The sequence below is a fragment of the Acartia tonsa genome, chromosome 8 (assembly GCF_053477335.1).
Source record: "Acartia tonsa isolate MP-2025a chromosome 8, ASM5347733v1, whole genome shotgun sequence".
NCBI classification, from domain to species: Eukaryota; Metazoa; Arthropoda; class Copepoda; order Calanoida; family Acartiidae; genus Acartia; species Acartia tonsa.
The window spans coordinates 47,900,374-47,925,551 of NC_137267.1; the positions used below are offsets into that span (position 1 = coordinate 47,900,374).

General features: G+C 39.2%; 1 protein-coding gene across 4 annotated transcripts in view; it reads right to left on the bottom strand.

The window, feature by feature from the left end:
* LOC145327166 (uncharacterized) overlaps nucleotides 1–25,178 on the bottom strand; it is a 120,567-nt gene that overhangs the window by 77,859 nt on the left and 17,530 nt on the right. For 3 of the 4 annotated variants that reach the window (XR_013882098.1, XM_080170734.1, XM_080170732.1), the window contains exons 3-8: nucleotides 19,183–19,233; nucleotides 18,272–18,375; nucleotides 12,659–12,745; nucleotides 12,320–12,381; nucleotides 11,840–11,895; nucleotides 7,382–7,482 (exon numbers count right to left, since the gene is read on the bottom strand). Coding sequence is in view for 3 of the 4 variants with exons in the window: in XM_080170734.1 (XP_080026860.1) it covers nucleotides 7,382–7,482; nucleotides 11,840–11,895; nucleotides 12,320–12,381; nucleotides 12,659–12,745; nucleotides 18,272–18,375; nucleotides 19,183–19,233 (461 nt within the window). In the remaining variant the exon portion in view is untranslated. The remainder of the gene's footprint in view (nucleotides 1–7,381; nucleotides 7,483–11,839; nucleotides 11,896–12,319; nucleotides 12,382–12,658; nucleotides 12,746–18,271; nucleotides 18,376–19,182; nucleotides 19,234–25,178) is intronic. The other variant, XM_080170733.1, reaches the window with a different exon arrangement.

The window sequence follows — 25,178 nt, forward strand, 5'->3', positions numbered from 1 at the left end:
TATATTTAAACTGAATAATAATTACAAGTTATGTTTACTATATATATACAACAAAAATATGACAATAGTTAGGTTTGAAGGGGGTGTGGGGCGCTAGGGCTTAGCGCCCGACGGTAGACAGGCTGTGGGGGCAGCGGTGGTAAAAGGGGAGGCAGTGCCTCCCGATTATATAAGTGCATGATGGACTCGTGATAGTTGCATGTTCAAGTCCCCTCCCCACATTTAGGCAGGCTTAGTTTGACCGCCGGGTGCGGGGTTAACAGCGGTCATGGGATGGATAGTGATATAATAGGATTAGTGCGGTGGGTTTGTTATCATAAGTCACAGCGAAGCAGCTCTGTATTGGGCCTGTCCGTATGGGTGTCGTATTACCACAACCTCCCCTTCAAGGGTTGCGTGGCTCTTGAGACACCAGGCCTTGAACCTGGGGATACGACAGCCGGCTCATGCGCCGGACAGGCAGTTCCTGGGGCACAGCTCGATGGAGGACAGCTCGGGCTACACAGGCTCCTCGGGACACTCGTTGCTCGGTCTGACTGTGGTTGGTGATCAGCATTGTCAGCTCCTGGTTGGCTTCTAGGCGTGGGTTGGCCACGGCCAGGCCTCGCCGCTGGAAATTTTGCCTCGTCTGCAGGATCAGTTCTGTCTCGGCTGGTAACTGGACACGGAGGCCTAGGCAGATTCTGGTGGTTCCTAAGGGTGGAATGGTGATGGCAAAGGGCGCATAGAATTCCATGGGGGCGCCTGCTTGATTCAGGTTGCTTGGCCTCCTAGCTCCTACCCGGATGGGGATGGCTGTCATCAGCAGGGGGCACATGGCTTCTTCTTCTTCTTCTGGGGCGGCTTCTTCCATCGCAGTGGCTGGCTCTTCTCCTACAGGTCCGCTGCTGGCTGGCAGGTTCTCCATGTCTGCGTCAGGGTTCCAGATGGCATCTCTGAGTGGCTCTGGAGCGGGCGGCGGCGGCGGTGGTTCGTTGGGTTGCTCCTGCAGGTTTTCCTCCACTGGGTCACGATCTTGGCCGCTAGGCTGTGGGGCGGCTGCGGCTGGCTGGTGCACTGGGAACTCTCCTGGGTTGCTAGCTGCGGGCGCCGCCGCTCCAACTGGCAGCTCGGTGGCATCCTCGTCGCCGTCCACGTCAACTTGGATGTCTTCTGGGATCTGGTGGGCAGTCACATCTCCAGTGTATTTGCGCAGTCGGCCTACATGCGCGGTAACTTCTGAGATCCTGGCTACTGGAGAGGCAGGTTTGATGACATAATGGACTTCTGTAGCTTTCCTTACTACCTTCCAGGGGCCCGTCCATCTCTTGGTAATCTTGGCTGCCTTTCCTGGCACCAGGCGAGGGGCCAGGTACCAGACCAAGTCTCCAACCTCATATTTGGCCGTGCCTTCGTAAGCTGCCGCGCTCCTCCTGATGGCTCCCTCCTCCTTCTGCTGGATGGCATCATAAACTGCATAGTAGCGCTGCAACAGAGCTTGGACGTTGGCTGGAACTGAAGCATATTCGGTCTCTGGCAGCCGTAGCACCATGTCCACCGGAAGTTTGGCCTCTCTCCCAAAGAAGGCCAGGAACGGGGTCACACCAGTGGATCTACAGGCCTTGGTGTTGTAGGCAAAGGCGATGGCAGGCAGGTGGGGCTCCCAGTTGTTATCGTCTCTGTCTAGGAACAGGCGCATGCCTGTGTTGAGCGTCCTATGAAACCTCTCCACTCGGTTGGACTGCGGATTGTAGGGTGGTGGATGTGTCAGGCCAATCTCGAGCCGGGAGGCCAGTTCCTGGAATACCTGGCCGGTAAATTCCATTCCATTGTCGGAATGGATCTTCAGGGGGCACCCGAACGTGGCCAGGTGGCGGTGCAACAGGGCTTCAGCCACCGTGAGGGTGCGCTTGTTGGGGATGGCGTAGAGGCTGACAAACCGGCTAAATCCATCTTGGCAGGTGAGGATGTAGCGGTTCCCAGCTGGGGTCTCTGGCAGTGGCCCCACCAGGTCGATGAATAGGACTTGCTGTGGATACCCCTGGCGGGAGGGCACGTGGATCCCCTGCTTCAGCCTCTCCTTGGTAACTTTCTGGACACACTCAGGGCAGGTTTGTACCATCAGGCGGACGTCACGGGCCAGGTTGGGCCACCAGAAGTGCATGGCAACGCGGGCGATAGTTGCGTCCATCCCAAAGTGCCCAGCCATGGGGGTCCCATGGGCTAGGAAGAACGCATCCTGCTGGAGGGCCGCAGGCAGCAGGTATCTTGTCCTCTCTCCTGTCAGAGTCTGGTCAGTGGTGGTGAGGCAGCCATGCTCGTCAAGCCCCAGGGCTGAGAAGCGGCTGGCGTACTGCTGCTCGTCTCGTTCCTTGCCACGCAGCTCAGCCTTGGTTGGGGCCTTGCCATCAGCCACCCATTGGCGGACACGGAGCAGGAGGGGGTCCTGTGTCTGGGCTTCCAATACTCTAGCTGAGTCCAGTCGGGCGGCAGGAGGCCGGCTAGCTGCGGGCTCCCCTAGCTGGGCCAGGTTGTGGATATACTCAGCCTGCTCTGCTAATTCTTCGGCGCTAGCCGTTGGCATGTTGGCATCTTCCCGGCGGCTGAGGGCGTCGGCGTTGGTATTCTGGGTGCCAGGCCTGTGGCAGACGGTAAAGTCTAAGGCCGCTAGCTCCTCCTGCCAGCGGGCCACCATCCCTGTGGATGTGTTCAGTGATTTCATCTGTAGCAGGGCAGAGGAATCAGTGTTGATCTGGAAGCTGCGGTAGGACAAGATGCCGTGGAATTTTCGGATCCCATAGATAATGGCGGCCATCTCTCCCTTCCAGGACGGGTAGCGCGTCTCAGGGTCGGTTGTCTTGCGCCCCACGGCGGCAATCAGCCTCTCCTTGCCCTCCTGGCATTGACTCAGTATGGCAGAGATGGCGCGGCTGCTGAAATCTGTGGTGAGCTGGAACACTGCTGGTAAATCAAACCTGGGCGGCGCTCGGATGGGGGCCTGTCGGAACTTGTCCTTGAGTTGCAGCAGCTGGGCTTCCATCTCAGGCGTCCAGGTTAGGGCCTTGGCCGTCTTCTGCCGATTCATCTCGTATGTGAGGTCTGCATACTCTGGGATGAACAGGCGGTAGTATCCAAAGAAGCCCAGCAGTGCCAGCAAATCCTTGGGGGTGCTAGGGGCTGGCCAGTCCAAGATGCGGTCAATATAGTCCTCTTGCATGGCTATCCCCTCTCGGCTGAGGGTGTGACCCAGATAATCCACCTTGGACCGGAACAACTTGGTCTTGGCTGGCTTGAGGCGGATCCCTCCCCTGCGGTGGGCTTCCAAGACCTCTCGGAGCCTGGCCAGGTGGGCCCAGGTATCCTGGTGGAAGGTCAGGACGTCGTCAAGGTATGACTGGAGGTTGGCTGTGCCTAGTGGGTTTAGGACCCCTGCAATAAACCTGGAATAGACAGACGGTGCCGTAGCCAGGCCAAAGGGCATCCTTTTCCATTGATACAAGCCCCTGGGGGTGGTGAAGGCGGTGCAGGGCCGGCTATCCTCAGACACACGGATGGTGTAGTATGCGGCCACCGCGTCTAGAGCACTGTAGACACGGTGCCCGCCAGCTCGTTCCACCAATTGCTGGATCCTAGGCAGGGGGTAGCTGTCCAGCTCCAGACACTTGTTGAGGGCCCTGTAGTCGACGGCCCAGCGGGTGCTCCCGTCCTTCTTCTTGATGGGCACCAGGGGGCTGCTCCAGGCGGAGTCCGACGGCTCTATGACTCCTTCCTGCAGCCAAGTGTCCAGTTGTTTCTCCAGTTCAGCCTCTTGCCGCGGGTTCAGATCCCTAAATCTCTGGCGGATCGGCTGGGTCCCTGGCTTGAGGCGCAGCTGCAATTCAACCACATCTGTGCAGCCGGGGGTAGAATTGGAGAAGACGTCCCTGTACTCTGACAACGTAGTCCAGACCTCCTTCTTGAGTAAGGGGTCCTTGCGTAGGAACTCATTGTCTTCCATCTCCAAGGCCTCCCACAACTCTTGCATGTCTATAGGCTCAGCAGGTTCTTGGACCGAGTGGAGACGCGGGGGAGGCGTATCAGAGACTTCCAGAATGTCAGGTTTGACCAGCTCCCCTGCCACTGGGAGGCCAGCATCCAGCAAGAGGGGCACCTCCCCCTCATTGACCACCAGTACTCTAAACACAGTGGCAGAGCCAGGCCTGTGGGCATACAGGCCCTCTGGAATAACAAGGTCCTCCCCAAACCTCTGTTCTGGGGCAGCTAGTTGAATGGCATCCTTGGTGCGATGGCCTACTAGCTCAACAGGGACTGCCATAACCCCGCGGCCAGGCAGGACCACCCGCTTGGCTGTGCGGAGCTGGGGTGGTTGACCGTCAGTTGGAGTGACAGCGCTCAGCCTATACGTGGCTGGTGAGGGGTCAGCCTTGGCTCCGGGACCCACCGGCCACGACTTGACGGGCTCGGCTTCTGGAGAGGCTGACGTGTCGGAGCCAGGCTTGGCTCCGGGGGCGTCCGGCCACGATTTGACGGGCTCGGTGCTGGGAGAGGCCAAAATGCTGGGTCCAGCTTTGGCTCCGTGGGCGTCCGGCCGCGACTTGACGGGCACGGCGCCGGGAGAGGCTGGGGCCTGAGAGTTGAGTGTGGCTCCGGGTACATCAGACCGCGACTTGACGGGTCTGGACTCGGGCTTGGCTGGTGGACTGGCTGGAGGTCCCAGGTAGAGGGGGCCAGGTGGACACGGCTGGCCGTTGATAAAGATGTCGGAGGAGAAGATTGGTTCTGGAGGGCTGGCAATCTCAGGAAACGTTGTTGGCAGGCTCTCCCTTGGCACCTTGGGCACTGGGGGCAACCCCATGGCTAGCAGGTTAGCGCCCTTGTGTGCGTTGAGCTCAGCGTCCACCCAGTGTGTGCCTTTCTCAACCACACGCGGCTGCTCAGGCAGGGGGCCTGGCAGAGGCCCCTCATAGCTTAGCTCTCTCTCGGCTGTCTCCCGGTCAATGGGGACGCCACGGAGTGGGATAAACTCCCCACGCGCCCACAAGCAAGGTGGTTGCATGTCGAAACAGAGCCTAGTTCCGAACTCCTTGAGAAAATACCCACCCAAGTTAAGAGGGTGGGAGAGATTTCGGACCACAGTCACGTGGTATAGATGGAGTATAAGAGTGTGTGAAACTGCCATATATAACTCTTTTAATTTTCCAATTACCTGGAGGGGCTGGCCTTCCTCATTAGCAGTCAGGATCTGGGTGTTGTCCGGAATCAACATGCGTTGCACGCCCATTGCGTGCATGAGGTGCTCAGAAATTACAGCAGACCCTGGTACACGGTTGCCAGAATCAACCATGGCATCAACCTGTACATGCTGGGCAGGGTCAGGAGTAGGAAACCTCACCCTGATATGGCAGGGGAAGTGGAGGTCCTGCCCTTGAGACAAGGGGGCCTCTCGTTCGGCTGGGGTTGGCAGAAACTTTGGTGGTGGCCGCACCGCAGCTATGGTGGTATCGCTTACCATGGTGGCTTCGACTGTAGCTTCGAATCACTAGAGCTTATTAATTATCACTTGGTCAACAATTTTATATTTATTTTTATCACTTGGTTGACTTTTTATACACAATGATGTGTTGTTATCACTAGGAGCTCTAGGTGTGATTCTGGAAGCACTGGCAGCAGGGAATGTCCGTCCTGCAAGGTTCAGAGGGGTGACGGCGGTAGGGAATGACCCGTCCTACAGCGCCGCTGGTTCGAATCCCGACAAATGGCGGCAGGGAATGGCCCGTCCTACAGCGCCTCGGGTTCGAATCCTGGGAGACAGCGGCAGGGAATGTCCCGTCCTGCCGTGCCTGTGGCTCAAAATCTGCTATCCGTCGCAGTGGTAGGGCTTACTTGTGTGCTGAAGCTTCGCAGCCACACATTGCCTTCTTAGGGAGACCAGCACACAGCTGTCTGTCTCGTAGGTTTGGCCTGGGTGTCCTGGGGCTTGTCCCAGCTACACTTGCCAATTTAGACTCAGTTTTGTAGCCGTCTGAGCTAAATTATCCGGTTGCCGTGGCTGCGCACCTAGCGCTACTCCTACACGACACGGACAAAGCGTCTTAACTGGCGCTTTTAGCAGGCTAAATCTGCTTGCCGTAGGCCAGAGGCCCACATATTGCGTTCAAAATGATGGAAATTCGACCTAAAAAGGCCGTCTCACGGGTCAGTTGGCTTCTCAGTTGGCGGCTGATTGTCCCCTTACTTGCCAAAGGGTCCAATCAGAGGTAGAATAGGCTAGTTCTGTAAGGCTCGATTGAAACACGCTGACACCAAGTTCTGGTAAACCGAGCGTACTCGGCCCACGGGGTAACGAGTTCGGATTCAACGGGCCCTAGCCTTTGAGTATTCTACCAAACAAACAAGCAGGATTCAATCATACAGAATTATATATTTAAACTGAATAATAATTACAAGTTATGTTTACTATATATATACAACAAAAATATGACAATAGTTAGGTTTGAAGGGGGTGTGGGGCGCTAGGGCTTAGCGCCCGACGGTAGACAGGCTGTGGGGGCAGCGGTGGTAAAAGGGGAGGCAGTGCCTCCCGATTATATAAGTGCATGATGGACTCGTGATAGTTGCATGTTCAAGTCCCCTCCCCACATTTAGGCAGGCTTAGTTTGACCGCCGGGTGCGGGGTTAACAGCGGTCATGGGATGGATAGTGATATAATAGGATTAGTGCGGTGGGTTTGTTATCATAAGTCACAGCGAAGCAGCTCTGTATTGGGCCTGTCCGTATGGGTGTCGTATTACCACAATTACACTAGTCCCCAAAGTTTTTTTTAATAACTTTTATTGAATTTTGATTGGTTGGTTCATAAGGTTGACTGTCCTAACGGTTCAACTAATAAATGTAATCTACAGAAGGGATAAATTTATGTATTTTCATTGGGAATTTACATCAATTTATCGGCCATTGCCTTATCCCTTTAGATTCCTAACATTCAAGACTTCAAAATTAAAAGTAATGTTCATCTTAAAAGTGAGATAGTGATTTAATTAACTATTTTGTACAATACGTTTGTAATTAAACTTTAATCTTTCAATTCAAAAACAATTAAATAAAACAATGACGTTCCAAATAAGATTTAAAAATTTTGACTATACATTTTGCACAATTTGATCAGAAAATAGTTATTTATAGCATCGCATTAAGACCAGCTTTCCGCGAATATTAAAATAAAAATTAAAAGGGTTTGAAGTTTTGTTAGCCACGAGGAGCCAAAGGCCGGGGTTAACAAATTTGTGGAAAATTGTCAGTAATACGATGCTATACATGATATTTTTGTATGGCTGAGAACCGGTTCTAATCCATTGGTTTTAAATCGGTTTCTAAGCCATCCTGGGACAAAAAAAACTCTTACTTGTGTTGCTCAGTGTCAACCTCCATCATTTTGGAGCAGGATTCCCTCTTGATAATGGAGGGGCGATGGGAGACATGACCCTCCATCTTGTAACCAGGCTGTTCCTGACGAGGATTATATGCATTACATTTCTGCCGCCATGTATATTAGGGCGGGTTCATATCGGAATTAGACAAAGAGGGGATATGCAACAGATAAAATTAATCTGAAAAGCATTTCTGACCGAAAAAGAATTTTAAAAATTGTGTTTTAGAACGCGACCACTAAAAAATATATTTCATTATTTATTAATATGCAAAGACGACATTCAATTTTTTTTTGAATCAGAACTATGGCTTCATGAACTCCCTGGAAAGGCATTGAGGAGCTGAATCAGGAACTTTTGTCCGTTTCAAAATATCTCGTTCCTAGCCTTAGAAATCACTAAAAAACCACAATTTTTTATTGAGAATTGTCTAATTTGTAGAGGTTTTTTAGATTTTCTCAGGCTAGGAAGCATCATGAAGCCATAGTTCTGATTCAAAAAAAATTTGACTCCCATTTACAAATAGCTATACAATTGAATGTCTGCAGACTGGCCAGCCAATTTAGAAAATAAAAAACGTACATAACGTACACAAAAAAAATACGTTACGTACATAAAAAAAGTAAAAAAAACGTACAAAAAACGTACATTCCTAATAAAAATAAGTTAAATAATTTCCTAGTTACCTATTATCAATACATTTAAGTCTACTAGCAGCTACCTGTAAAGGAGAACCATAGCGAACTGACAGACACAAGATATCCTCTTACTCTATTTAAAAGAACTAGCGTCTACGCTCCTAAAGGCCTCTAGGGGCACTTGAGGAGGGGAGAGTTGAATTCAATAAAAAAAACATGGATGACAACATACATAAGTAGCGAAGCTCAAAAGTTATTTATAGACATCTGGAAAAAATTAACTTAAAATCAATGAGCAATTAAAATTCATTTTTGGGGGGAGGAGATAGTTTTTTTTCTAAAGTCAATTTCTCTTGGGAGGATGGATGGTGACACTCTTCCCCAAAATAGTTATAAAACTTCCAAAAACCTATGAGAAGCTATCCTGTTAAGGAGAACCATATCGGTTCCGTGGTTAGCAAGATTCTTTTGTACAAACAAACTGACATCCTGTTATTATGTACAAAGTATATCCTATTATAAGGACCAGCGACTACGCCCTTAGAGGCCTCTAGAGGAACTTGATTAGGGGGGGGGGGAGTTGAATTAAAAACCCATTTTTTTTATTTAAAAATAAAAAGTAAAAAACAAGGATGACAACATCCTTAAGTAGCGAAGCTCAAAAGTTATGAATGGAAATCTGGGAACTATATAAACTATAGAGTAGTGTCGTAAAAAATAAGCATTTAACTTATTTAAATAAATCACAAAACCTTTTAAAAATATTTAATAACGTGAAAATCTAGAAATAAATTCAGCCCCTCAACCAATAAGCAAATCTCAATGAAATTTAGTGGAAGTATTAAGAATGAAAACTAATACAATCCCTGAAAATTACAACCGTCTATCAGGAATATGAGTAGAGAAAATCACAAAAACCTATACATCTAGGATTCGATCTAGCACTGCAACAAATAGACAAACCTTAAAGAAACTTTTTGAAAATATGTAGAATGTGAATTTATTTATTCCCTGGAAATTTCAGCCGTCTATCTTGAATAGAAGTCGAGAAAACCATGAAAAAAAGAAAATCTAGGAATACTAAGTATATTCTATTAAATAAAGTAGTAAGTTTTTTGTCTGATGCTTAAGATTTTCATAACTACTTCATACAGTTACCGAGATGGTTTTAGGCTATTTTTCTACCATTTGAATACAGGTTCTTGAAGGGATATGGAAGGACAGAGAAAATAACCTACAACCTCACAATGATCATGTCGGTTCAGCAGTTAGCGAGATTCTTAGTTACAGAAAAAAAGGATTTATAGGATAAATATATCCTTATACTAAAGTAACGGGATGTTTGTGTGTCTGTGTGTTTGTTTGTACCGAAGGATCTCGCTAACTGCTGAACCGATCGGGTTCTCCTTAACAGGGTAGCTTCTCATAGGTCCCGGGAAGGTTTATACCTATTTTCCTGGGGGGTGGGACACCCCCAACCCCCCAAAAAAGGAAAAATACCCCCCCCCAAAAAAAAAAAATTTTTTTAACTAAAATTAAAAATTAGGGGAGGGGGTCAAATTTTTTTTTCGACCCCCCCCCCCCTCCACAGTGCCCCTAGAGGCCTCTAGGGGCGTAGCCGCTAGTAATAGGATATAGGGTTGTTTTGTCTTTTGTATTTAGTCTTTGAGTTTGATACAAAGTAAATCAGTGCCTGTCTGTCTAAAGCTTAAGATCTTGGTAACCACTGAACAGATTGGGTTCTAATCATCAGGGAATACATCTACTGGTCCTGTGGTAGTTTTAGGCTATTTTCTTAGAGTGTGGGAAACCCACCCTCCAAAAAAAATCAACCACCCCTCAATTTATTTTTATAAACTAATGCAAATCAGCGGGGTGGGGGAACCCCCACCGCACCCTGGGGCGAAGCCTAAATGAAAAAAATAATCACAATCTTTTTTTATATTTTTTTTGGACAAATTTCCAACAAACGATTCTATAAAAGAGGGGACGAAGCTTCTAATCCTAGTAGAAAGTAAAAAGCTTTAAGTGTCCCTCCCCCAAAGAAAAAAAAGCAAAAAACCATCACAGGACTATTAGGTATATTCCATGAAGAGTAGAGCCCAATAGGTTCAGTGGTTACTGAGATATTAAGCTTCTGATATACAGACGGACAAGCAGACGGACAGACATCATTCTACTTTGTATTATAGATAATATACTATTTTTGTAATACTTTTTGTACAAATACAAATAAATATACAAATACTTTTATACTTATATTTGATTCTTATTCTTTAAAAACTGAAGATACCAAAAAATAAGACTTCTTAATCCTAAACTGAGCACCATATGATATCTCGGAAAATTTACCCAAGTATATAAAGAATTTAAAAAAAATTATCGTAAAATCTATTAAAGGGGTAGTTGCATGAAATGCATTTAAACTTGAATTTAGTCAACTGCATATCTCTTTCTGTTCAATAGTTTAAACTAAATCTATAGGACATATATTTCAAATCCATAAATTTAAACTGTAAGTTTTAATAACATATATGCATAATTTACCTACATATTTTTGTTCTATGAAAATTTAAGATAATATTGAATTTATTTAATATAATACACCTATAGTTTTTGTTAAAATTTTTGTACAAAACATACAAATTACTTTTCTGCTAATATTTGATTCTTATTATTTAAAAAAAAACGTAAAACGTACAAAAATACAAATTTCAAAATACGTTACGTACACATATCAAAATAACGTCCAGAACGTACACAGATTCGATGCGTAACGTACAAAACGTACAAAACGTACACTCTGGCCAGTCTGTGTCTGGTCGTCAGCGGTTTTAAGACTTAGGATAAATTTTAAATCATCCAGAGGTGTATTATACTCATACAAATAATTTGCAGATCCCCGCTTTGGCCTCAGAAAAAAATGTCCAAAATCGACCCACCCTAATGTATATATCCCTGATTCTCGGAAGTTAGGATTCAGATGCACATGGAGATTCACATTTTTGCGCATTTTTTCAATCAATTAATCATCAAACAAGCGCATGCAAATATGATAATGCCGCGTTAATTTTTACATATTTTCCCGCATTTAAACACATCGTATTTTTCAATCAATCACCAACCAAGCGCATGCAAATATGATAATGCCGCGTTAATTTTTACAATTTTTTCCGCATTTCAAATCATTCTTCACTTTAGCTTTCTATTGCAGCAAATTGAGTTTACCCGAAAACAAAGCTAACCGCATACTGACAAATAATTTTTATAACAGTTGTTTTAAAAAAAAAGTCAATTTATCAAAAGTGTTTGCTAAAAGTCTATTTACAACAGAAACATATTTTCTTATTGTTTACGCTGTGCTGACTCTTTGAACTTTTAAAGGTGTTTTTTTTAACTCGGTCCTAAATACATAGAAACATAAGATTGACTATAGATTGTGCGAAGAGAACATAAACGTAGAAAATGTGCACATTCGGAGGAATTCATAATCTCATAAAAGTTTGGCTATTTGATTTGAGCACTTAGTTCAATCAATAGTTATTTCTCACATTGTATTATAAACAGCTTGCCGCCAACATAAAATGTACAATAATTAGACTAAAACAAGTTTTTTTTGCCCCAAGATGAAGGCACAGGCTAAAAAAACTGGTTTTAATCTTTTGATTGTACATATTATACTCATGGAAAACTGGATATAGTACAAAGCTAGACATAATTTTTTGTATGGATGAGAACTAGTTCTAAACCACCGGATATAAAACAGTTTTGAATAAATATATGAAATGCATATTATTCCTGGTGCGTGTCCTGATATCTGGAACCAGGAGTTCCTGGTTTCATCATCCAACCTAGAAATACATTTTCTGTTTATCTGTCTAGTTAAAATTGTGTCTGTTTTCCTGCCATTCATTATCATTTGTCTTTTACTTGTTTATCTGTTTGTCAATAACCCTGTCTGTTTTTTTTTGTTGAACCATTTTTTGCCTATCATTTTTTTGTAAGTCTTAAGCGCTTATTAATTTGTCTATCTTTTTCTCTTGTCTATCTAACATAATATCTGTCTATCTATCTACCTGCTGTAGTTTCTCTACTGGTAGTAGTTGTTGGTGTAGATGGAGTTGTATCTCCTATCCATCTATCTACCTGCTATTGTTTCTCTACTAGTAGTTGTTGTGGGTATAAATTGGTAGATGGGGTTGTAGAAGTGACTCCTATCTATCTACCTGCACTGTACAACTATTTATCTATCAGAATATCTGTCTATCTATGTACCTGCTGTAGTTTCTCTACTGGTTGAAGTTGTGGGTGTAGATGGGGTTGTTGAAGTGACTCCTCCTATTTCATACAAGTCATACTCTAGTACTTTAATATAATTCCATAAATAAAAAATATAAAATATATATATAAAGAAATAGAAAAGTTGCTTTTGAATGAAAATGTAAACTAATAAATGCGGGTATCAAAAGTCCAAAAGTTTAAAAATTGAGTTAACCTTTACATCAATGGACTAGCTTGAATGACATGAAAAAAGCTTAAGACAAATAGCACCATATTTTGATTTAGAGTGTAAGAGTCTAGAGTGTTTACAATGTATGAGTCTAGAGGTGTGTCCCTTTAATGTTGGGTGCATGATGGTTCTGTTGATAAACTTGTTGTTGGTGTTCATCTTCATAATCTGGCTCCCATCTGTCATTTGATCTAAATAGATTAAAAGATTGAAATATATAAACAGACAATTCTTATATGAAAGAAACAGGATGTCTATCTGTATATTAGTGTGTGTTGAAGGATCTCACTAACCACTGAACCCATATGATTCATTGTTAGAGTGTAGCTTTTCATGTAGCTCCTGGAAAGTTTTATAACTATTTTAGGGGAGTGTACCAACACCCTTCCAAGAAAATCACACCTAGAAAAATGACTCATAATTTCTTATAATAATGAGAGTCAAACCCCACTCCCACCCCCCCCCCCCCCATCCCTAGAGGCCACTATTTAGGAATTTAGCAAAAATCAAAATGAAAAATTCAAAGTTAATCTGTCAATATTAATATTTTGAATATCTTGCAAAATAAACTATTTAAAAGATAAGATTTTTCTTTAAACTTATGCAGTACATATAAAAGCACAAAATACGACTTTGATTGCATTTGAGGGATATAATATTTAGGGTAATAACCTTGTATAAGAAAATAATATTTGAGTACACAAGCTTGTGGAAAATGTGTATTTTACTTTGACGTTGACAATTTTTCATTCCCTAACAGTCTAGGATAAATTTTCTTTAAAAGAAAGTTGAATAAAATGGACAGATGTGCCCTAAAGTAATAATATTTCTAAAAGACAATTTATAAAACAATCATTCAGACATGCACTTACTATAGGGTTGCAGTGCTTTCTAGAAAATGTTAAGACTTATATAGAATATAAATAGTTATTATGACAGTTCATTTATTTAGTAGTTGGGGAGGAAATTAGGTAAATGGTGTGTATGAGGGGGGTCGTTATTTTAGTCAGCTACAAGTTAAACTTTATTGGAGTACATGCTAATCTTGTGTAAGATCCAGATAATATCCATCTCTTAATAAGGGATTCTTTTAATTTTAAGATTCTTTTTCCTCTGCCAAGTCTCTTTTAACTTATCGCTTTCACAACAGAGTTTTGCACACTGTTTTAACAGTGAAGCTTTTCTACACTTCATGTTATTAGCGGCCTCTAGGTGGGAGGGTGGGTTATTACTCACCCTCTCACCCCATTTTAATTTAAGTTTCAAAAATAAATTTTTTTAGAGTATATTTTTTTATTTTTTTTAGGAGCGATTTCTTTTGAGAAGGTGTTAGTACCCTCCACAAAAATAGTTATAACACTTCCAAGCTTAATATTATATAACCATATTTGTCCTGTGATTAACAAGAGCCTTCGGTTACTTTTTTAGAAGGATATATCTGTACTGTGATTCCTTTTTCTATTATTCAACAGTCAAAATTTTAACATCGAATAGCTGAAATATTTTGTCCCTTTTTTGTCTTAAACATTTTGTCATTCGAATATAGTTAAATAAATATGCCAAAAAATTTTTAAAAAAATCCTCAAGATAATTAACTAATAATGAATAGTTAGAAAGAATTAATCTTATTAATATATAAAATGTCCAAACAAGGATTAAAACTTTAAATATAATATCCTTTTTCTCTGTAGCCTATGACTTTACAAAATCAAAGAACTTGGCAGAGCAAATGATATAAGTGCAGAGATAAATTTTCAAAAAATAAAATAGTATACCTAGTTGTTACATTTTTTGTGAAATTCAGTGTTTTAAAGCTTGAAAATATTTAGTGGTTATTAATCTATCCCAATTGTCATCAATATATCCTTATACTAAAGTAACAGGGAAGGTTTTAAAATATTTAGGGGAAGGGCATCTCTCACATTAATGGCTCCTAGAGGCTTCTACATATTTCACATTGATATAAAACAGCTAGACTGAAATATCATTTTTTTCTTATTGGCCTGCGTATTTTTTTGCATCGTAATTTCGAAAACGCATATTTTTTCTTCTTATTTAATATTTAGCACTTGTGTATATTTTGCAAAAATTTGGAGAGAAAAAAAACAAAGCAACTCTATCATTAACATTATCACATTTTTCCCCAATTTGGCTGATTATAGTTATTTATTATACCAAATATTACTTGAATCTTACACCAGATTTTCATGTATTCTAGTTAAGTGATTCATCACCCCCCCCCCCCCCTCCCACCTCCTTCTAAATAAACAAACTGACCTATACGGGAGTTCCATGTTAGCAACCTAAGTTAAGGATAATTTTCCATTGCACTGTCATAATATCCACGTATATTCTATATCCATTATTATATGACTTATGCCTATTCTGTCATAGACGTCCAAGGGGGGGGGGGAGTAAAGTGAGGATTACCCCCCCCAAACGAATTTTTCAAATTTTACCCCCCCCCCCCTTTAAAATTTACCCCTATCCTGATTTAGGAGGGGGTAAATACCCCCCCCCCAAAAAAAAAGAATTACTCCCCCTTAAAAAGATTTTACCCCGCCCAAAAAAAAAGCTAGGACGCCCCTGTATACTGTATTAAACTATTTCCTTATGCAATTTATTCTGCCACCTTTTCAAAAGAAAACTTTTAATGGATAAAAAATGCAAAACTTGTTACCAATAAAGATTACAAAACAGGGAGGGAGGGGACATTGGGTTGTTTATTACACTAGTCCCCAAAGTTTTATAATAACATTATCTTATTCGTTAAATTTTGAATTAATTAATTTTGATTGGATGGTTCATAAAGTTAAAATTCAAAAATTCAACCACTACTTGTAAACTAAAGATGGGGTAATTTTTGTTTTATTAGTGGGGATTTACATCAATTTTTCGGCCATTGTCTTATCTCTTTAGATCCCTGATTACCATACCAATGTTAAAAGGTACACAATTGTAGAGAGGATATCATGATTAAATAAATTTATTTGTAAAGTGTATTGTTTTTTTTATATTGTTTGCTTTCTAAATTGTATACATTTTGTGATGGTGTTTCTATACAATATATTATTTATAATACAAAGTAAAACGATGTCTGTCTGTTTGTTTGTCTGTATGTCTGTTCGTTTGTAGCGAAGGATCTCGCTAACCGCTGAACCGATCGGGTTCTCCTTTACAGGGTAGCTTCTTATAGGTCCCGGGAAGGTTTATAACTATTTTTTATAAAGGAAAAATACCCCTTCCCAATTTTTTTTAAATTTTCTTAAAAATCTAAAACACGAAAAGATAGTTTGATAAACATCTTGGGGAAAAAAGCCCCTAGAGGCTAGGGGCGAAGCCGCTAGTTTATAGAAAATGTACAATGAAAAATGTATATAAATGTCTATTTGTACCGAAGGATCTCACTAACCACTGAACCAATATGGTTCTCCTTTACAGAGTAGTATATATAAAAGTAACAGGATCTGTGCCTGTCTGTTCTTATGGATCTCGCTAACCGCTGAACCGATATGGTTTACCTTTTCAGTGTGGCTTCTCACGGGTCCTGGGAAGGTTTTTAACTATTTTTGAGAAGTGTACCACCCCCTTCTAAGAGAAATCGCCCCTACAAATTTTCTCAAAGAGGCCTCACGGGGCATAGCCATTAGCAATAAGTATTAGAAATTGCTAAATTAATTTCAAAATATTTACTGCTTTTTAAGTTCTAAATAAACTCATTAATTTAGGTATATTATTAATTCCGCCAAATGTATTCCATTATAAAATAATCAAACTGTAATTGTTGTAATAATAAAAAAAACTCTAAAATTATCGATAATGTGTTAACAAGTTCCCAAAGTTTTATAATACGTTTTCTTACTCGTTAACAACTTTTTGATTGGTTGGTTCATTAAGTTGAGTACAGAGATGTTTCAACCATTAAATATAATCTACTGAAAGGCTGATCTTGTGTACCATCATTAGAAACCAATTTATCGACAATTGTCTTATCCCAACAGAAACTATAGCACACATTAAATTTCAAGGCTTGTTTGGGTAAAAAAGACATACAGGGTGAGGTAAATTCAGGCTAATTAAGGGAAAGGGGTGTGTGTGTGTACAGTTATAAGAAATGAAAATTCAGTATCAAATTTTGGCCTGGCCGTTTGGGCTTGTTTTTATAGTTATCAACCTAATTCGTTTTGTAAACTCTATTTTAAATTGGATCTACCTGTAAAACTTTGAAAATTGAATTTTGGGACTTTCCCTCTAGGGGCTAGTGGGGCAAAAGACCTCCCCCCAACTAAAATTTAAAGTTAAGAGCTTATTTTTAAAGATATCGATCTGATTTTTAAAATGGAAGCCTTAATTGCATAAATTTCATTTTCAACTCATTTATGTAATAGAAGGTTCCATTTAAGAAATCAGATTGATATCTTTAAAAATAAGCTCATAACTTAAAATTTTATTGTTTGGGGGGTCTTTTGCTAGCCCCTATAGGGAATGTCCCAAAATTCAAATTTCAAAATTTTACAGGTAGATCCAATCATATAAGAGAGCTTACAAAAAGAATTAGGTTGATAACTATAAAAACAGGCCCAAACGGCCAGGGCAAAATTTTATACTGAATATTTATTTCCTATAACTGAACAAACTCAACCCCACCCCCTTATTCCACCTCCATTAAAGTAATACATCTTTTCAATTGGATAAACCAAATTACAATTTAGTTTATTGAACAATTTTGCAGACAATCTATAAATATGCCTTAACCATTTTATGTATATTTCATTTCTATTAAAGACAGGGCATTGCATATAAATCGATGTACATTCCCAATGATGATACACCTAATTACCACTTCTGTAGATTACAATTAGTCGTTGAAACGTTTATACCTCAACATAATTTTCCTTCCAATTAAAATTCAGAAAAAGCCTCCATAGTTTTGAGCCAACCCATAGGAAAACGATATTATAAAACTTTGGGGACTAGTGAAATGTGCCCTCATTCCATGATTAAAGGTCAAATAAATCAAATTGCAATCCATTCTTAGAGTACACATTTTTCCAACATTTATGTAAAATACACATCTAAAACTTTAGATGAACTAGTTTTAATCAGGGAAGTAGAGGACATTGGGCTGTTTATTACACTAGTCTTCAAAGTTTTAAAATAACATTTCCTTATTCGTTAGCTTAACTACTTTGAAGACTTTTATTAAATATTGATTGGTTGGTTCATTGTGTTCAGTGTCAAAACGTTTCAACACTAATTTTAATCTTCAGAAGGAGTAATTTTGTGTAGCATCATTTGAGATGTACATTAATTTATCGGGCATTGTCTTATACCTTTAGATCCCTGAACAATCCACACCCCTATTCATCTTATAGTACATATGCTTCACAAAAATGTACTATTCAAGTCAATAAATATTCAAATTTACATAATTTGATTGTAAAACTATTATTGAATTTATATACGAATTTCTTAAACCAAAATGAATTATGTTTTAGCATTAAGAAGCATAGCAATATTATAGATAAAAGTTCGGTTATAATAATAACAAAAATTCAGTAAACCTTATGTCACAATCGATTTATAATAAAGTAAAAGATTAGATGGGGGGGGGGGGGGAGTATCGCTATTTTAGCCAGCTGGAAGTAATAATGAATCCAATGACGTAAGTAGCAAAAAACAAAGTTACTTTATTAAAAAGTCAAATATCGTCTTACCTCTCATGATAAGAATTATACTCCTGTGTATGTCGTCTTTGCAATGTCTCCTCTGCCTCCAGATCTGAACAGCTGTTGTCTCGGGCGGGTGGCGGGGGCTGAACCTGGGGCACCCAAAGGATTAATTACTTTTAGTTGGGTATAAAATGAAAGATCAATTACATAGAATTAGCTTTTCAGTATGGCTTTGAAACCTTTTGATGTTCGCTGGATTTTTACCAGTTCAAGTCATACTGAAAAATTTGTAAAACTTCACACTGCAGACAATTTTCCATGAATATTAAAATAAAAATCATCAAAATAATACCAGAGCTGTATCTTTAAATCATTTCAATGGTGCGCTAAATCACCCCGCGCAGTGATTGTCTGAAATTCTGTGCAGGGTGTTTTAGCGCACGATTGAAATGATTAAAAGATCCAGCTCAGTTTTGTTAGTCCAGTCATAGGACCCCTCAGGGCTAACAAAAGTGGTTTTAATCTTTCATTTCAATATACACAACAATCTGTCTATAATCCATTGCGATAAATAATTATCACATCATTTATTTGATTATTTTTAGGGTGTATTTCAAACATCCTATACCTATTAAACTGACAAAAAAGTTGAACTAAATATTTACATGTGTAAAGCTTTAAAATAGTTTAAGAAATGATAAAAAAAGACAACAAATAGTTTTTAAGAGCATGCAAAGATATATTTTAAGAAAGTAATTTATGACAATAAATGCCTGAATAGTTATTTATCGCTACAAGTTTAACTTGTGGTGTAAGATCCAAGTAAAGATATCTATTGTATACTAATTATTGAAACTGATATGAATTAATTTTGACGAAAAATCTATCCCCACGAAATTTCTATCCCTACGAAATTGCTACCCATGACCTCAATTATATAATAATCCTTGAAGTACCTGAACCTGACTACTTGGTGTCTGCTTCTGTACGATGACTGAAGTCCTGGCCTGTACAAACAACAAAAATAAAATCACTCTATTGTAAGGCTTCTTTAAAATAGTGGTAACGCCAGGGACATGAAGGTATAAGACAATGGCATATAAATTGATATACCTCTCCAGTGATGACACACAAATCTATCCCTTCTGTTGATTACAAATAGTGGATGAGACGTTTGGACACTCAACCAAATGAACCAACCAATCAAGTTTAATAAACTAGTGTAATAAACAGCCCAATGTCCCCTTCCGCCCTGAGTATCACCTAATAAAAAAATTTCCGTTGGTTAACTGTTAAAACTGTAACTGTAGTTTAAAAATTGCAAAAGATTCCAAAAGCTAATTTTTTCGGCACCTAATTTAAGATTACTATTAATCATTACTTTATACCTATTTTTTAATCCAAAAATTATGCTAAAACAAAAGAAATACATGATATACTGTATGAATTGATTACTTAAATTTTCTACCTTTTAACTTAACTTTAAGGTTTATGCTAATTGTATTATTTTTTTCAATTATTACGACATCCAATTCAGTGGTAGAAATAAATATATTGCAAATAATAAGTGAAATTTATCCCTTTCATTTATTTTTAGAGTGTAAAATGAGTGCGTTTCCAAGGTTTAAAGGGTGATTTAATGTATTTTTAAAATTTTAAGGGGATAAAATGAGGGGTTTCAAAGGGGGGGGGGCGAAAGTGACACTTTTTGTAACCAAAACTAAAGGTCAACAAAGGAACTCAACTAAAAAAAGAGTTACAGGTCTGACATTTTGCATGGCAGTTGCTTTATAGGGGTACAATATGGAACTGTGATGAAACGGCGGCGCAACCGCCGAAAACCGCCATTTCCCGCCGAATTTTTTTTTGCCTTTTCTCGGCGGTTTTCGGCGGTTGCGCCGCCGTTTCTTCACAGTTCCATATTGTACCCCTATAAAGCAACTGCCATGCAAAATGTCAGACCTGTAACTCTTTTTTTAGTTGAGTTCCTTTGACTTTTAGTTTTGGTTTCAAAAAGTGTCACTTTCGCCCCCCCCCCCCTTTATACAGGAGTAAACACCACTTTACCCCCACCCTTGGAAGTTGGAAGTCTGTACTTTTCCTGTTACAAGAGATTAACTATTTGGTTATAGTTAAAAGTTATCTAAAGTTTCCTATTATAGACAGCTTACCGCTGATATTAAATTTATAAGATTAAACCAGTTTTGTTAGCCCTGATGGGACGAAACAAAATTATCATTATCTATTCTACTAAATATATAAAAATGATATCAATGCATAAATGTATAAATAACTCAGATTTAAAGTGGATAAAAAATACATTAAAAATTCATTCTAATCCCACTTTAAGATTTAGGAATTAAATTCAAATGAAAAAAAAGTGAATTTCTAAAAAGATTTGTCAGATATCGAAATGCTTTTTTCTCCTTCTTTAAATGCAATTAAGCATTTTTTATTCCTAAAGTAAAAGAAAATTTATGACAAAAAAGATTGGTTTTAAATACAAAATTAAATTTTAAGGTAGCCCCAACCACCCAGGGATCTAAAGGAATAAGACAATTGATGTACATCCCCAATGATGATAAACAAAACTACCCCTTCATTAGATTACAATTAGAGGTTGAAACGTTTGGACGCTTAACTAAATGAAACAGCCAATCAAACTTCAATCAAGGTCCCCAAAGTTGTAAGGCCAACGACTAAGAAAACGTTATTTCAAGCCTTTGGGGACTCGTGAACTAACAGCCTAATGTCCCCTACCTCCCTGAATTTAAGAATAAGAAAGAAATAAACCTTTTTTGATAAAATATAGTTATGTAAAAGTATTAGCCTTATACAGAAACCTACTAATTTCTAAACTAGATTTACAACGCAAATAATAAGTATTACAGTATGGCTTTAAAACCTATTAATATCCGCTGGAATAGAACCAGCTATAAGCCATACTGAAAAATCAAGTATCCTATCAAAGTATAGACAATTTTCTACGGATAATGAAATAAAAAAAATATTGTTTTCTCAGCCCAGGGGCTAACAAAACTGGAATAAATCTTTAAATTTGTAAAAACTAAAATATGGTTTTATTTGTATGAAGATTAATAACTTAATTTGCACAAAATATTTAAATTCACAGCAATATAATTTGTCTGGGTCTAGAATTCATTCTATGTATTTATTTTCATATTGTGCATGCAAATTTTTTGTATTATTATTATGTTTTTGTGTAAAATAATAAAAAATTTAGTTTACATAAAATAGTTATTTTTCGCATCTTATTATAGACAGCTTTCCGCGGATATAAAAATGTAAAATTATAAGACTAAACCAGTTTTGTTAGCCTAAGGCATGGACTAACAAAACTGGTTTTAAAATATTATGATTGAACATTTTTATATTTGAAGAAAACTGGATATATTACGATACTATAACATGATTTTTCAGTGTGGCTAAGAACCGGTTCTTATACCCCGGATATTAATCTGTTTCCAAGCCATACTGAAAACTTTTCATTGAGTTTTAATTAACTTTGAAGAATCTTAGTTTATGATAACCAGTTAAAATTGATCAATATTGAAACAAAATCCACTACGGTGGATAGGAACCGGTTCTCATTCATACGAAAAAACTATGTCTAGCATCGTATTATATCTAGCTTTCTACGAATATATAAATGTACAATCATAAAATTAAAACCAGTTTTTTAGCCCGTGCCTTCGGCACCTCGGGGCTAAAAAAACTGGTTTTAATCTTATAATTATACATTCTATATCCGCGGAAAGCGGTTTATAATACGATGAAAAAAAAAACTATTTTCAGTTGCCTTGTTCCTTTTTCCATGAAAGCATTATAAACTGCTGAATAATTTTTATTTTGCAATCCTTTCAAATGTTTAAATAACTTTTTTGCTTGCGAGTGTATTAACACAAACCTTAAATTTATTTGTTATCGGGGAATTGAATGTCATGCACTTTAAGCAAAAACTAGCGGCTTCAATCCTAGCCTCTAGGGGCTTTGACACAAGAGGTTTAATCAAACCAATTTTTCGTATTTTAGTTTTAAAAGAAAAATTTAAAAAAAATTGGGGGGGAGGGGAAAATTTTTTTTTTTAGGGGGGGGGACGGGGTATTTTTCATTTTTGGGGGGGATTGGGGGTGTCCCACCACCCAAGATAATAATTATAAACCTTCCCGGGACCTATGAGAAGCTACCCCGTAAAGGAGAACCCGATCGGTTCAGCGGTTAGCAAGATCCTTCGCTACAAACAAATAGACAGACAGACAAACAGACAGATAGACAGACAAACATCGTTCTACTTTGTATTAGAGATACACACTAAGTGAAAATACGTAAAAGGGACAATGGCCGATAAGTTGATGTACATCTCCAATGATAATACATAAAAATTACCCCTTCGGTAGATTAAAATCAGTGTTCCTTAAGCCAACGAATAGAAAAACCTTATCATAAAACTGCAGGGACAAGTGTAATAAACAGCCCAATGTCCCCTCCCTCCTAGGTCCTACCGAAGCTTGAAACCATGGAGGGAAAATCTGTTTATCTTGAATGTGAAACTTTGCTCCTATAAACCAGGGAGGGAGGGGACATTGGGCTGTTTATTACACCAGTCCCTAAAGTTTTATGATAAGGTTTTCCTATTCGTTGGCTTAACAACATTAGGGATTTTTAAAAAATTGTAATCTACAAAAGAAGTAATTTTATGTATCATCATTGGGTATGTACATCAATTTATCAGCCATTGTCTTATCACTTTAGATCCCTGCCTAAAAACCGCAACAAATGGGAGACAAGCTGTACGCTTTGACAGGCTCTCTGCCAAAACTCACGACAAGAATGAACATTTCCAGTATGGCTTCGAAACAGCGGATTAATATCCGCTTGATAAGAACCGGTTCTCAGCCAGGCTGAGAAATCATGTATAGCGTCGTATTACGGACAATTTTCAACAAATATCAAAATAAAATTCATAAAATTAATAGCAGTTTTGTTTGCTCGGGACTTCCGACTTCTTGGGAGGAAAGTTGTTTATAATACGATGCGAGAAATAGCTATTCTTTAGGAGGCATAAAGGGATTTTATAAACTAGAGGTTTTGCCCCTAGCATCTATGGGAAGAATGCCAGAAAATGGGCTAAAACCTTAAACTCTAAAGGGTCTCATTGAAAGCTCTACTAAAATAAAACTATATCAGTTCAGAGTTTAGCTAGACCTGAACATCATTTAAGGTAAATAAATGAATTGTTACGCTTTTTTTTCAAAACTAATTCTTTCACATTTTGTCAAATCAAAGCACGTCCTTCTTCCCTTTGAGTGGCCTAGCGTGATACCTACACATCTTAATTGTTTAATTTTTGTAAGAATTAGGATAAGTATGCGTGATAATAAAAAGTAGAATACGCCAGGAACGTCCATGCTTTTTACATTGAGACAGGTTAAATGGGGGGTTTTATATGTTTAAAGCGGGTAATCTAGTGTATAATTTAAAATTTTGAGAGGGGTAAACACCTCTTTAACCCCCCCCCCTCCTCCTGGACGTCTTTGGATGTGTGAAATAATATTTTAAGCAAGGCGTGGGGGGGGGGGGGGATAATAGACCCCCACCCCAATCCTCCCCCCCCCCCGAAAAAAAATGAAAAGTGAACCTCATCAATTATAATACGAAAATCTATACAATAATTTTTAACTTTTTATTTTTCAGAATTCCAATCTGATTCTGTACCAAGAAATCATGTGTTTGTAATTTGTTTCATTTCTCAATAGTGAAGTTCCTACATAACTAACTTTCTTTCGGCCCCTCAGGGGTAACAAAACTGGATTTTGAATTACATTTTTCCCTTTAATGTCCGCGGAAAGCTGTCTATAATACGATCCTATAAACAACTATTTATATTTTAAAGAGGAATAATATTAAAATACTAATAAGGGGGGGGGAAGTTTGTACAGTTATAGGAAATGAAATTCAGTACCAAATTTTGCCCTGGCCGTTTGGGCTTGTTTTTATAGTTATCAACCTAATTCTTTTTGTAAGCGCTCTTATATGATTGGATCTACCTGTAAAACTTTAAAACTTGAATTTTGGGACTTTCCCTTAAAGGGGCTAGTGGAGCAAAAGACCCCCTAACACTAAAATTTTAAGTTCTGAGCCTATTTTCAGAGATATTGTGACGATTTTTTTAATGAAAACACTTTTTAACAAAACCGAACTAAGTAGCCAATACAAATTTCATTTTGGGACTTTCCTTCTAGGGGCAAGTGGAGCAAAAGGCCCACCAAACACTAAAATTTTAAGTTCTGAGCCTATTTTCAGAGATATTGAGATGATTTTTTTTATGAAAACTTTTTTCACAAAACCAAACTAAGTAGCCATTACAAATTTCATTTTGGGACTTTCCCTTAAAGGGGCTAGTGGAGCAAAAGACCCCCCAAACACTAAAATTTAAAATTCTGAGTCTATTTTCAGAGATATTGAGACGATTTTTTTAATGAAAACACTTTTTAACAAAACCGAACTAAGTAGCCAATACAAATTTCATTTTGGGACTTTCCTTCTAGGGGCTAGTGGAGCAAAAGGCCCCCAAAACACTAAAATTTTAAGTTCTGAGCCTATTTTTAGAGATATTGAGATGATTTTTTTAAATAAAAGCATTTTTAACAAAACCGAACTAAGTAGCCATTACAAATTACATTTTGGGACTTTCCTTCTAGGGAATATTGGAGCAAAAGACCCCAAAACACTAAAATTTTAAGTTCTGAGCCTATTTTTTGAGATATGAGATGATTTTTTTTAATGAAAACATTTTTAACAAAACCGAATTAAGGAACCATTACAGATTTTATTTTGGGACTTTCCTTCTAGGGACTAGTGGAGCAAAAGGCCCCCCAAACACTGAAATTTTAAGTTTTGAGCCTATTTTTAGAGATATGAGATGAATTTT